The 14,248-nt window shown below is 41.8% G+C and overlaps 3 protein-coding genes across 7 annotated transcripts in view; 2 read left to right on the plus strand and 1 right to left on the minus strand.

Annotated features, from left to right (window-relative positions):
- Positions 1-5,996, plus strand: part of LOC115366328 (septin-8-A) — a 9,804-nt gene extending 3,808 nt beyond the window's left edge. For 4 of the 5 annotated variants that reach the window (XM_030061690.1, XM_030061689.1, XM_030061693.1 and 1 more), the window contains 5 exons: positions 612-708; positions 935-1,103; positions 1,307-1,439; positions 1,523-1,713; positions 5,255-5,996. In XM_030061690.1, the coding sequence (XP_029917550.1) occupies positions 612-708; positions 935-1,103; positions 1,307-1,439; positions 1,523-1,713; positions 5,255-5,309 (645 nt within the window). In that variant the 3' untranslated portion in view covers positions 5,310-5,996. Of the gene's footprint in view, positions 1-611; positions 709-934; positions 1,104-1,306; positions 1,440-1,522; positions 1,714-2,964; positions 3,903-5,254 lie in introns of those variants that run through there. The other variant, XM_030061691.1, reaches the window with a different exon arrangement.
- A 685-nt stretch (positions 5,997-6,681) lies between these two features.
- On the plus strand, positions 6,682-10,976 carry ccng1 (cyclin G1). Its single transcript, XM_030061413.1, has 6 exons — positions 6,682-6,900; positions 7,899-8,162; positions 8,270-8,523; positions 8,927-9,005; positions 9,425-9,535; positions 9,852-10,976. The coding sequence occupies exons 2-6, from the start codon at positions 7,899-7,901 to the stop codon at positions 10,041-10,043; spliced, it is 900 nt and encodes a 299-aa protein (XP_029917273.1). The 5' UTR covers positions 6,682-6,900; the 3' UTR covers positions 10,044-10,976.
- On the minus strand, positions 10,831-13,990 carry nudcd2 (NudC domain containing 2). The gene is made up of 4 exons (XM_030061414.1): positions 13,553-13,990; positions 12,496-12,544; positions 12,211-12,362; positions 10,831-11,457 (listed from the first exon to the last, which is right to left on the minus strand). Exons 1-4 carry the CDS (start codon positions 13,739-13,741, stop codon positions 11,374-11,376), a joined length of 474 nt encoding a protein of 157 aa, XP_029917274.1. The 5' UTR covers positions 13,742-13,990; the 3' UTR covers positions 10,831-11,373.
- Positions 13,991-14,248: the final 258 nt, after the last annotated feature.

A 14,248-nucleotide genomic window follows, 5' to 3' on the forward strand; every position in this document is an offset into this window, starting at 1 on the left:
TTGCATAGATATCGTGATATAAAACTAGATATTGTCTAGGATTTTGGATATCATAATATGATACATGATATGCCATATGGGTTGTCCTACTGGTTTTAAAGGCTGCATTACCATAAAGGGAGGCAAATTTCAGAGCTTAGACTCTTCCAGCTGTTGCATCATCTGTCTCTACCTGCTCGCTCATATCCACATTACTAATGACTGTGCGAATAACTGTATTACATAAATGTCCTTGTGAAGAATATTTTGGGAAAGCACAAACAGCCATTCCTACAATATTGTCATAATATTGACATTGACGTTGAGATGCATCATCTGTCTCTACCTGCTCGCTCATATCCACATTACTGATGACTGTGCGAATAACTGTATATCATAAATGTCCTTGTGAAGAAGATTTTGGGAAAGCACAAACAGCCATTCCTACAATATTGTCATAATGTTGACATTGAGATATTCCGTAAGAAATATTGTAACTGATTTTGTCCATATCGCCCAGGCCTAGTTGGAAGCATGTGATATACATATTAGATTGAGCCTCCCGGGCTCACCTCACTATTATTACTATTAGTCACTTTATAACAGGTGATAAACAAGTTTGTATGTTACAGGCTCATATTCCCTTTGCTGTGGTGGGAAGTGTAGAGGAAGTTAAAGTGGGGAATAAGTTCATGAGAGCGAGGCTGTATCCCTGGGGATCAGTACAAGGTAAGTCCAACTGTGTTGAATTGATTTGGCAATTACAGCCATGATAAAAGTCCCTTAAAATAGCACAGATGTCACAGTAAACACCCTGTGTAATTATGCATGTTTTAACAGAAATGCTAATGCTAATGTCATCATACTTTACATTTGTAAACACAGCAAGCAGAGTGTTTTCATCAGAGTTTGTAGTGAGTGCATCTTGCTAAATTGCAAGCCTCTTTTATTGCAGTGGAGAATGAAAATCATTGTGATTTTCTAAAGCTGAGGGAGATGCTGCTCAGAGTCAACATGGAGGATCTCAGAGAGCAAACTCACACCAGACATTATGAGCTCTACCGGCGATGCAAGCTGGAGGAGATGGGGTTCAGGGACACAGACCCAGACTCCCAGCCCTTCAGGTGAGTGAGACAGGGATCGCTGTGATGTGAAGCACTTTTAGCTCACTTCATAGCAGTCACCGGTCTTGTGTGATGTCAAAAACCACAATAAGTAATGACATTATTGATGGCATCTGAAAATCCATGTTTTTGTGGCATGTAAGTGAATCATTCTTTTTGAGCGGAGGCTTTAAACTGACATTGTTTTGTACTCTGGCCTTCAGCCTGCAGGAGATGTATGAAGCCAAGAGGAGGGAGTTCCTTGGGGAGTTGCAACGCAAAGAGGAAGAAATGAGACAAATGTTTGTCAACAAAGTGAAAGAGACTGAAGCAGAGTTGAAAGACAAAGAAAGAGAGGTAAGTGGGGATAGACAATAGATAGAAAAGACACCATATTTTATAAGTATTACATTGTCCCCTGCCCTTTCACCCTTGTCCAGCTCCATGAGAGGTTCGAGCAGCTCAAGCGGAGACACATGGAAGAGAAGAGAAGTCTGGAGGAGAAGAGACGAGATCTGGAGGAGGAGATGAACGCATTTAATAGAAGAAAGGTGGCTGCGGAGACGCTGATGGGCCAGGCCCTGCAGGGCTGCTCACAACAGCCCTTCAAGAAGGACAAGGACAAGAAAAAGTAAGTCTGCTTTTCTTAGGTCTTATTTGCCTTTGTGTCTGTTGTCCCCCAGGGCTTCAGAGTTCAGTGTTTATATACTAAATAGTTCTTAGACTGAATTTTCTAAAGATAATCAAAGATTATTAGTTAAATGACATACATTAAACCCCCTCCACAAGCCACAGACATTCATTCTGCTGGCCAGTCTCTGCAGATTTGATTGGACGGAGGGAGGAGGAGTTGGATGTGACTAATGAGATTGTGTTACCTTGCCAGGAGCCATGTTGGCTCAGAAACTGATACATGGACAGATTGAGGCTGACATTGTGTGCCCAGACACAGTAGGAGGGGTCACAGCTTGCATGACACAGCCTGATGCTTATGTCTCTGCGCACTGACCTGCCAGACTGCATCTCAGGCAGGGGCACTTCTGTTTACATACAACTGGTATTACCGCTGCTCACACACTATGTCACACAGATGATACTCAGACATCTCACTTGTAACTAACAATTTTTGCTGGTTGAATTATATATGCACAAAATTCACATACGCAGTTTGGAGCTTAAAATTAGCCTTAAAGATCCACAAAGACAAAGCTGGCTTAATGATGAAATCTAAGGAAATAAAAAGCCTGGATCCAACACCATTCACCATCATTGACTTCACCATTAATTCCAGTCTGTATTAGCTATAGTGCCCTCTACAGCATATGAGAGAATATCAAGAGAGCCAAAGGTGTTAGGTGAGTTTAATGGCCATGCATTGATCTATACTTGAGGCTGGTTTTACAAGGTGCAACTTTAGCTTTGTGCAATTAATTTGTGTCGCAGCTCTGTTGTGGAAACATCCAATGAAAAGCAATTACTGCATTTGCATCATAATTTGAAAAGATCAGATTGAATCTGGTGACATAACAACAGCCAGTTTCTTTTGCAACCTGCAACTAATTGCACAAAAGTTGCATTGTGTAAAAACAGCCGTAAGGACATAACACTGGCACTCCCCAGATACAGATTTTTACTGTGGCGTTTGGCATAATTTGTGTTACAAGCGTCAGTCTGTTTTGAGAATAATGGCCTTTTCTGAAAGATGCTAATTTTAGGTAAGACTAAGATGGATGGAAAGCCGGTTGATGCTTAAAATAAAAGCTGTGACTAGTGTTGGATTCCCATCTCATTCACCTTTATTTGTTTTTTTTATTTGTGCCATTCTTTCTACATTACAGCCTCTTTTTGCCATATTTTGTCTTACATTCTTTTTCCCTTTCAGTTGATTTATGGAACAAACATCCAGGGAAACCAAGAATTTGTCTACCATCAGCATGGGAAAAAGTGACTGTTATATCTGACATTACTTACTGACATTGTGTGTGTGGACTCATTGACACAGTGACAGTGCATGTATGTGAGGCAGAGCGATGTGTCGGTCATAAGCCACTGTGTACTTATGGATCAAAAAGGTAGCTGTGCTCAGTGTATATAATTTGTCCCTGATGCTGACGCTGCAAGACATGTGATAACAAATCCATAGACTGTTATCACAACATAGCTTGTGTTGTTTTATGTACTTGTCATGAATGTGTGTTCATCTGCTGCTGGAATTGTAAGTTGTGGTTTCCTCATGAAACACTCTTAGTCTTAATCAACAGAAGAATGTAGCTAGGGCCTCAAATACAGACTGTGAACTGACAGTTGTGGGTTAGCATATACACTATATGGACAAAAGTACTGGGACACAACTCTTAATCACTGAATTCAGCTGTTTTATGTAATCCTATTACCACAGGTGTATAAAATCAAGCAGCTAGCCATGCAGTCTGCCTTTACAAACATTTGTGAAAGAATGGGTCAAGCTCACTGAATTTGAGCATGGTACTGTAAAAATAATGTAATAGGATGCCACTGTTGCAACAAGTCAGTTTGTGAAATTTATTCCCTCCTAGATATTCCACAGTCGACTGTAAGTGATATTATTGCACAGCATCTCAGCCACCAAGTGGCAGACCATGTAAAGTTGCAGAGCGTGGTCGCCGAGCGCTGAGACACGTAGTACCTAAAAGTGGCCAACGCTCTGCTGACTCAATAACTGCAGAGCTCCAAACCTCCTGTGGCGCATGCAAACCTTACATCACTAAGCACAATGCCAAGTGTCGGCTGGAGTGGTGTAAAGCACGGCGCCACTGGACTCTGGAGCAGTGGAGTGATGAATCACGCCCGCTTCTCTATCTGGCCATCTGATAGACGAGTCTGGGTTTGGTGAATGCCAGGAGAACGTTCCCTGTCTGACTGCAATGTGCCGACTGTAAAGTGTTGTGGAGGGATAATACTATGGGCTTGTTTTTATGGGGGTTGGCCTCGGCCCCTTACTTCCAGTGAAGGGAAATCTTAATGCTTCAGCTCACCAAGACATTTTGGACAATTCTCTGCTCCTATCTTTGTGGGAACAGTTTAGGGAAGGCCCTTTTCTGTTCCAGCATTACTGAGCCCCAGGGCACAAAGCAGCTCCATAAAGACATGGTTGGGTGAGTTTGGTGTGGAAGAACTTGACTGGCCCGTACAGAGGCCTGACCCCAACCCCATCCAGCACCTTTGGGACGAACTAGAATGGAGGTTGCTAGCCAAGCCCTCTGATCCAGCATCAGCGTCTGACCTCACAAATGCTCTTCTGGATGAACGGGCAAAAATTCCCACAGACACACTCCAAAATCCTGTAGAAAGCCTTCCCAGAAGAGTGGAAGCTGTTATAGCTGCAAAGGCAGACCAATTCCATATTTATGCCTATGGATTTAGAATGGGATGTCATAAAAGCTCCTGTAGGTGTGATGTGGATGTGGCCCAATACTTTTGTCCATATAGTGTATATGTACAGGAATTATGCATTTGCGTATATGTGTGTGCTTATACATGCATAATTATGTCGATTTTTCTAATTCACAAGCTGAATTGCTCAAATGCTGTCTTTTTATAACAGAATGTCTATTGTACATAGAAATATTCGTAGTTAATCTGTTTTTATAACTTTCAGGTATTTTAGCAATAAGAGACTTACCATTGTCTATGCAAAATTGTAAAGAAATGAACTAAAGACTGTTTTGTAGACAGCTGACTTACAGTGAGCCTGGAAAGCAGAGCATTTTTTGCTTTTGCCTTTAAATTAAAATAAACACTTACAATGCAAAAGAGAATAGAGACCTTGTTCATTTTTTTGTTTTGTTTTGTAGGTACCTGAATCCATTTTTATCTGTTTTGTATGAAAAACCACCACACCTGTCACCTGTATGATTTGAAGCATATCATACAAGGTCTGTTGTCATCATGACATGCTGGAACATGGTTTTCTGATGTTTGAGCCTCATAATCATCACTACCACATTTTTGTAAACATTATCCATTAGACTAAAGTTTTATTTTGTTTTATTGTAGTAAATCTCAAACTTGTTTGTCTTTCCCTCTGCAAGGTAGTAGCAGATGAAGTTTGTGCACTCAGTTTCTCTGTCTGACTTTATTATGATATTGGCTATGGTTCTGATTAATAACATGACTTTTCTTTCTTTTTATAGCTTCTTTAGCCTTCCATCTGCCTGCTCCTTAACCTCAGGAAGGAATTTGAATTAGAAGACTTTCTACCACAGCAAAGATTACAGATTAACAATCAAGTGTACTATTTTTACAGTGTCAAACAACATTTTTTTTAATAGAAATATTCCTTGCTGTCCTGACTTCCCTTGAAGTGTTACCTGGAGTCTTCCATGTCCACTAAACGCTCTCCCTCAGGCTTTAAGCAGCTCTCCCAGCATGGTTTCTGCATGGCTTTTAACCCTCATAATTCCTCTACAAGTGTTAAAGATGCTCATGCTGAAGCCACACACCCTCCTGTTTCTGTGCTAAATGTGCTTATAGCAGCTGTTTTATGCTTGTTGTCTTTAACTCGTGACAATTTATCTGCACTGTGAAAATATAAAGTGAAATAACTTTGCTTTAAAGGGTTACATGGATTGTAATTTATTTATAATAAGCACTTTAAATCAAACATAGTTCTATTGCTAGATCAAATAAACTATTTAACAAGAACTCTATCAGAGCAACGACTCAGCGTTGGCATTTAACAGAATAGATTTTTTTAACTGTTAAAAAAATGGAAAATCTATACTATTGTGACAGCCATATTTACAAATACTGGGGATATATAAAATCAAGATGAAGTCTTTAAATGTGAGTATGATCCAAATGGCGCATCTGTTGGAAGTGCGCCTGCTTATGTATTTGTTATTTCCTGTTGTAATAAAGAGTTACTCTACTGAAGACTCGGCTTTGTCTTTACACTTGTTAAACGTGAGGAGGCATTTGGTGGTGACCTGAAAACAGCCAGCACACTCTAACCAGTGACCCCAGCTACTCCCACGGTCACACTTCAAGCTCCAGACTGTTCTGGAAACCTGCGGCTGGGTGCTGAGTTACAAAATGTCATTGCATGCAGGGACACCATTTGGTATCACCCGACCCATGAAAACTAAAAAATCTTCCACGTGTCCCACACGTACTTAGGAAAGCAATTCGCTATATTGTTTTCATAATCAGATTGTCCCACTCATTTATACTGTGCCTATATAATGTTTAAATTAGACCAATCATCTTAGCCTGTATCCTTTTTACACTGCAGTTTTTCAAACTAGACAATGCGCATTTCTAAGTCAGAATGGATCATTTCTCCAAAGGTAACCTGAGTTAATGAGTATAAGTAATTAAATATTGTCAACTACACTTTACCAAAGATGTAAAACATTTCAGCCACTGGGACGTCACTGTGGGACACATCCCTCCGCCTCCCCTCCACTGATTGGCCCTCCAGCTGATAAGAGGTGGGACTTAGTCATGAATGAGCAGCGATTTATCCAATAAGAATCGGGAAGCCAGGATCTCGTCCCTGGATGACCAATGAAATCTTCCTATGTTTGGTCATGGGCTTGGTCTTATGCCTGCATTAATACTTCAACAGCCCTTTTCCCTCGCCTTACGCCAAGGGTAGGGGGTGTGCACAGGCGGAAATTTTCGTATGCTTAAAACTTTCTTTAAGAAAGTTCATACTGACGCTTTTATTCTTTATTTAAACCAGTTTTTCATTTTTTAACTCCAAACGCGTGGAGGCTTTTCTTAAACCAGAACTGCATTTTTCCACAATACTAAAGCTAGCATACAACCAGCCAAGGTAAGCGATCTCCCAACTATCTAACATTAAATATGCTATTTTTTTTAATGTCCGTTTGTTTACTCTTTTAAAAATGTTAGCTGGTAACGTCGACCATAGCTCTTATATATAACTGGAAATGGAAATAGCTGGCTTTAGTTTGTAGCGATGTTTACGTCCCTCAACATAGTTTGTCATTTCCTGGCCTCTTCAAACAGCTTAAGTTGTACATTAAAAATTTCAGTGTCCTATTAAACCAGCAGTGTATTTTAAAATGTGGTGTGGATATATAGCCTGTAGTACTTGATATTGTTGTTGTCAGTAGGTAAGTGTGTCTGTGTGTGTTCTCCATTGACTTATATGGCAGGGAACATGTCCCGACATGACGCCGTGCCGTGCCGTCCTGCTGACGCACAAGGCGCAGGGCCTGGTCTCCTCTAGAAAGAGCCTGGGCCTTCAAAGCCTATTGAAAAGCGAATAAACGCTTCAGTTAAATACACCAATGCCGATTTTATACAGATAAAATAGTATTAATAACATTGTAAATCGACATTATGGTAGTTCAAATATGTTTAAATATGTCCTCGTCGTGTTTTCAATATTATTGTCGCCCCTTTCCCAGTCCAGTCAGGGCCAGTTCAGTGACAGCTGGCAGGGGAAGGGAAGGCATTTATGGTATAGGTTACACGTTTGGTTACATTCCTGAGTGTCATCTACATTTAAGCAGTGTGCGTCCATAATTTCAAACGTTTTCTTATTGCAAACTATCATTTTCTGTGAGTTAACCTTTATTAATTTATCGCTCGACGAATTTAAGCTCAAAAGGAGACAAACATGATTTAGAAAACTGAAAACCGAGTGTGTGGAAAAAAAAAATGTCTGGCATCAAAGTGAAACTCAAGTGATTAGTGTTCATGTTATTAGCTATCTTGGACCTTGAACCTACCTAATAGAGTGAATTATATGATCTGGTGCCATGGGATCAGTGTTATAACATGAACGGTTGTTTGTCTGCACAGATGATTGACACAGCAACAGGAGCAGGGCCCTTGCCCTTTGCAGCCCAGCTGAAGGCTCTGATTGATCAGGAGGGCCGCTACCAGCCAAAGCTGACTGGCCTCAGGCTCATCGAGGGGGCCCACGACAACGGTCTCAGGATGACCACCAGACTCAGGGAGTACGAGGTGAAGGACCTGCTCTCTCTGACCAGGTTCTTTGGTTTCAGTGCCGAGACGTTCTCCTTGGCTGTCAGCTTGCTGGATCGCTTCCTCTCTGTGATGAAGGTGTGTTGATGCTGTATCATGCCAGGAATTTCTTAAAGATCAAATTCTTTGTCTTTCTTCACAAATGTGTCATGTAAATCCATACCCTGCTGTTTCCTGTCCTGCAGATCCAGCCGAAGCACCTGTCCTGTGTGGGCCTGTGCTGCTTCTACATCGCCGTGAAGTCCTCCGAAGAGGAGAGGAACGTGCCCCTGGCCAATGACCTGATCCGCATCAGCCAGAATCGCTTCACCGTCTCGGACATGATGCGAATGGAGAAGATCATCATGGAAAAGCTCTACTGGAAAGTGAAGGCCCCCACAGCTCTGCGCTTTCTCCGCCTCTTCCATAGCCACATCCAAGAGCAGCTCGACGCTGAGAGGTAAGGACAAACGGTCACATCAACCTGCGGGGCTGAATCATGACTCAGCTAAGATTAGATTCACCATGCTAAAATGTGTCTTCTCATATCTGGCTTTTAAGAGAGCGCCAGCCAAAAAGAATAATTTTTGTAGGGGGGAAAACGGCTGAATTTGATTTAATATAATTTTGATTATCTGACAGGATGTGACAACTTCATAGGTTTGAAAACCCACTGTGTCAAAGGATTCACTAAATTTCACTGCACCTGTCTAAATATACTGCAGTTAAAATCATTTTTTTCACCGTCCTCATATTTGAATCAGTAAATTAAAGTGGAACAGATTTATGTAACACACAAATCATATCACAAATTGTCTGACATTCATTTTATGGGAGAAACTGATGATATTTTTCCCCCACAGCAAGAAGATACTGAGCCTTGAGAGGCTGGAGGCTCAGCTTAAAGCTTGTCACTGCTCCTTTGTCTTCTCTAAAATTAAGGTAAGACAAAAAAAAAAAAAAAAAAAAGGTTGCCTGTTAGTATAAATTATGTCATATTCCTACTTGTGGTCCAGAATTAATTTGAAACTGATTATATTTTATTATACTTAACATTTAATAATGCAATCCAGCTGTTTCACTGTGCTGTATGTTTTATGTGAAATCAGGCAATGTGCTACTTTAGAAATATAAATAATTTGACATTTGTGTTGGAGGACTTTCTTCCCCAAGCCAAACATGAATTTAAGTCATTTACAGCAGTGAATATATCCGTTTCCTTATTTCAGCACATTTCCTCTTGCATGTTGTTTTCTAGGCCAGTGTTCTTGGACAGAACTGGGGAATAGTGTTGACTGTATTAGCAGCCCAAATCTTATTGAGTTCATGATTAAGCAGCTAAGCTTTTTTTTCCTCCGCAGCCATCTCTGCTCGCCCTGGCACTGTTGTGTCTCGAAGCTCAGGAGCAGCATGACCCTGAGCACATCCACAAAATAGCAGAGGCCCTGCAAAGCCTGCAGCAGCATCTGAATGTGAGTACAGACTGTCACCACACACCGAACCACGAAAACTGTGTTCACACTGACAGCTGCTGGGTGTAGATTTGTTGTCTTAGAGCCCAAAGCCATTATATAACCTCGCTAATGTGAGGATTCATGGAAAATTTAGGTAAGTTAGTCATTAATTAAGATGTTGAATTGAGTCTCTTGGGAGCATTCACAGGATTACGTGTGACGCAGATGAACAAGTGGATGATAATGCTCTTTGGCAAATGTTTTTTAAATAGAAACTCTGAAGTGCTGCCAGAACCACATGATATTAATGCTGTTTCCTCTGACGATGTTGCAGATCAAAGATGGGGACCTGGTTTGTGTGCGGGAGCTGGTCGGAAAATGCCTAGTTGAATACGCCACCACCAAGCGCTTGAAGCCTAACAGCCAGAGACTTCGCTGGATTATTTCGGGGAGAACGGCACGTCAGCTGAAGCACAGCTACTACAAGATCGCTCATCTTCCCACCATACCCGAGTCAGCTTGCTAAACCATGGGGGGTACAGACGGGTGAACCGTGTGCACAAGGTGTACACACCTTCACCCGCCTTCACCTCCACTCATTTTCCTTACAGATTTTCATCACAGATGATGGAGGTCTTTAAGGAAGAGCCAAAAACGTTTTCCTTTGCTATCTTGCTTTCATCGAGCTGAATGTGTGACATCTGTCAAATAGGTTTATCCGCCAACATCTTGCAAGGTTTTATTTTCCTGGTTGAATTGCTTGCACAAGTGTACAGTATGTTCTTGTTTAAATCCGTACCGAGGTACATAGGTATTCCCTGGAACGGGTTGCTGGTTTTAAGCAAATAAGTATAGAACCACCTAGGTCCTCAGTCCACTATGTGGAAGAGGAGGGAGAAGGATTTTGTGAACAGCAAAAATGGAACCAAGAAATCGGGCCCAAAATCCTTAACTTCCACCCTAGGTCGCTAAACTGTCCTGAATGCACACTCCTACCCAAGGTGATGAAAACTTTTGTTTTTTTATTTTGATACGGCAAGGCGCTTCTGGTTTTCTCCACTGAGGTGAAACTAGTGATGATCCTGGCGTGTATGGCTAACTCATGTGAAAGCCATACTCTTTGAGCTGAAATATTAGCTTTACCATCAGCGGTTACAGATGAGTTGTTTTTACTAATAATTCTTTATTTGTGAACACCAAGAGAATAACCACCATGATTAAAATGATCTCAGTTGGCAACAATTCAGAGAACACCAAAAACTAAAATTGGTCCTAGCAATGGAATTCCAGTGTGGAATTTGTATTGTATTTACTTTGCCAATTTCACTGTCTGTTGACTTAGAAGCAGTTTCTTTTGGTAATAGAAATGTGAGTTCTCAAAATTTAAAATGGCTAACTGAATACACCGTCTGGTTAACCTATGTTCTTGGACCTTTCAATAAAACTTTATTGAAAAGTTGCTGCCAGTGCATTGTTTACATTATTAAACCACAACACATGTCAAAGGCTTATTGTAAATGCAAGACAAGTTTCATATCAACTTCTGTCATCAACGATGCTGGCTTCCAAAACTGGATTTAAAAAAAAAGAAATCGGTTGACAACCAGCTTAAAAATGCTAGATGAGAAGGCAGGCTGTGAGGTTGCACTGTTAAAAATTATGGCTCCTACTTTGAAAACAAAGCCTCTTAGATGGCCCGTATCCCCAGTTTGCAGAAAGGCAAATCTGTCCCGCTTGTCCTCGCAGGAAGTCCAGTAATTCCACTTCACCTGTATTCCATGAATGTTCCCGGGTAAAGTCGGAGAGTCGGGGTAACATCTCCAGCATGTAGCAGGTTTTAGACATCACTGCAACAGTCACTTCTGTAAACTGGAAAAGTCTGGACCACCGCCAGCAAAGTTCCCCGAGATCTCCGCACCGCTGAAGTCAAATCCAGGGTTCTGTCAGAGAGGAGAGGCATCAGTGGAGAACGCAGTGACTGGCGACACTTCTCAAAGCCTGGCATCGACATAAAGCTATGATTCACATCCCTGATCCACACCATCAACAAGGGCTGGATGATACCGACAAAGCCAAACATCAGTACTTCAGTGTCGATGTTATTATGTAACAATGACACAGCTTTTTCACAGCAGTCGTTTTGACAAATATTTAAGAGATAGAACCTGTGGCAGGTAAACAGATGCTACTAATGCCATTAACTGAGGTTTCATTCCATGTAAGTCTAACAGAGTCACGGTCCTGGTGCCTCACAGGAAGGGCTCTGCTACACTTAAAATGGATGAGAACCTTCATTAATGTTATTTCATGTCAAAATGACTGCTGTTGGGGAAAAAAGATGTATTGGTATTTTATAAGACAATGTGGATATGATGACCAAGCAGGTAGAGGTGAATAAAACAGCTAAAACACTTACGTAGAGAAAAATGCACCTCTTTGCTGAAATGCAGACTTTTAAGCCATATCACGATATTCCAATGTCCAAAATCCCTGACAGTATGTGGCATCATATCACAATATTGGTATAATATCAATTTACTGCCCAGGCCGACCATTACATTTCACTGCTGAGCCTGCGAGAACCACTGGGAAGGTTTTGAAAGTGATGTGTTATGATACACTAGCCTTGTCAGTTCAGGCACTGTCTTGCAAACTTCCGTGCACCGTGTCGTTTTATTTGGATGTGAAATCACCTCCCGCTGGAACCGCTCCAGTGTCAGCTTCCTCTGCATCTGGTCCTGGACCCAGGCATCTGCAGCGTACTCCCCCTCCAGAAGCGACGCCCAGCAGTTCCCCGCCTCTCTGTTGGTCTTCATCAGGATGATGCGAATTAAACTCTTATCCTCTGAGGTAAAAAAAAAAACAACAAAAAAAAAAAAAAAAAAACACAAAACAGGAGTAAAGTGAGAGTGGGATTCATACCAATAAATCCAAACAAGTCTGTGGTAAGTTGAATGATTCTTAAGGATGCAACCTACCCAGTGTCCATGTGCCCTCGTCAGAAACAGTTGTGCCAAATAATTTACCCTGGAAGCACATAAAAAGACTGTGAGTGCGGTTATTTGTCCACAGGACAGCCAAAACTGTCATGACTCAGTGAGATCTGTGCAGAAAACAATATTTGAGCATTTTATGAGATGGGCTCGATTACACTGCATCTTAGTAACATTCCTTCTTCATTTCAATGAGCACTTTGGTGATGATTTTGGGGGAAAGCAGCAGAGTCCTGCTGCTGTGTTTGCTCAAGGGAAAGTGATGTGAGCCACTTCAGAGCAGGAAGGCCTTTGCATTTCCCGATCTTCCTGCTTTCCCAATAAAGCAGACCTTTTCAGCAGAGTGCACTGGAAGGACGCCAGGTTAATCTTGTGAATTACACCAGTGAGTGTAGTATTCTGCATTTTCACACCCACTGTTTTCTCAGTATCGTACCACAAATACTCAACAGTCAAAATGAAAAAGTTACACACACACACTTACAGAATGAATATATTGCCCTTGTCAATTTTTAATCCTCCTATTATTTTTGGGGTCGAGTTTGATCCCATTTCATGTTTAACATCTCTACACACATTATCAACATCATTTTTTTTGGCTTCATATGTCATAACTTTTCCTAAGTTAATGGAGACAAGTGGGTGAACATGAAATGAACATGATGATGTTTTCAATGTCCTGGAATGTTGTATACCCACCAGTGTTTCTCTGAGGTCAGGATTTTTAAACTGTATAAAACGTATAAAGTGATATTAACATTTTACACACATTTGTGTGTCAATGTTCAATCAATGTGCATTGTCCTCTCTAAATTGTTTTGGTTGTTTTATAGTCTTCCCTCTGCTTTAGGGCCCTCACCAAACACAGCCACGCCTGTAGTGGTGCCAGAACCACTGACAGTTAATCTGGGAGGGAAAAACCTGTCACCCACATGAACTTTGATGCATAAGGGGAGGGTTAATCCGCTGAAATGGGAACCACGTAGACAGAGGGTTAGGGTGTCCAAAGAGCTCCTGTCACCTGTCCACAGCACGTCCATACCTTGATCACCTCCTTTCCTTTGACGTACAGTTCGATGTGTTTGGAGCCCAAGTTGCATTTGATCTCTTTGCCGGACGTCCCGTGAGGCACCTCCACCTCGATGAAGACCTCCTCCATGGTCTGGTACCAGGAGCCCCAGGGCGTCTTGCAGGGGACCACGCCGCTCCTCTCCTCGAAGTGGACCGACATGCTGCGGCTCCTCACCGGGTGGCGGACACTTGGACCAGCGTGTAGCTCGCTAGCCTGCGGCGGTGGTTTAACTATCAAACCTGCAGTGTTGTATCTATGTGCCAGCCGCTTTTACAAGACTGCTGCATAGGATATAACCTGATTAAACTGTTACTGAAGCGTTTTACTGTGCTGTCTCCAGACATGAGCCGAACTACACTACAAACTCTCCTGTCTTCTTCTTCTTCCTCTTCTTCTTCTGGCACTACAGTGTGTCATTTCCCGGTTGTGGGTAACCTCGCCACTGCAGCGCCATCTGCTGGGTGGAGACATGAACTACAAAGACCCCAAAATCGTGACATGGTGAAGTAGTTTTGCTGAGCTGTAGCCTAAACACGACTGAATTTTGTCACCGTTAGAGTCATCATCGTTAATAAATGTGTTGCACTAATTTCAGTGTTTAGTTATGCTTCAGTTTGGCTACTACTGAAGTTGGTTCCTGTTTGTCTAAAAATGGAGTGGATTTAC

This window comes from Myripristis murdjan, chromosome 10, assembly GCF_902150065.1.
Source record: "Myripristis murdjan chromosome 10, fMyrMur1.1, whole genome shotgun sequence".
NCBI classification, from domain to species: Eukaryota; Metazoa; Chordata; class Actinopteri; order Holocentriformes; family Holocentridae; genus Myripristis; species Myripristis murdjan.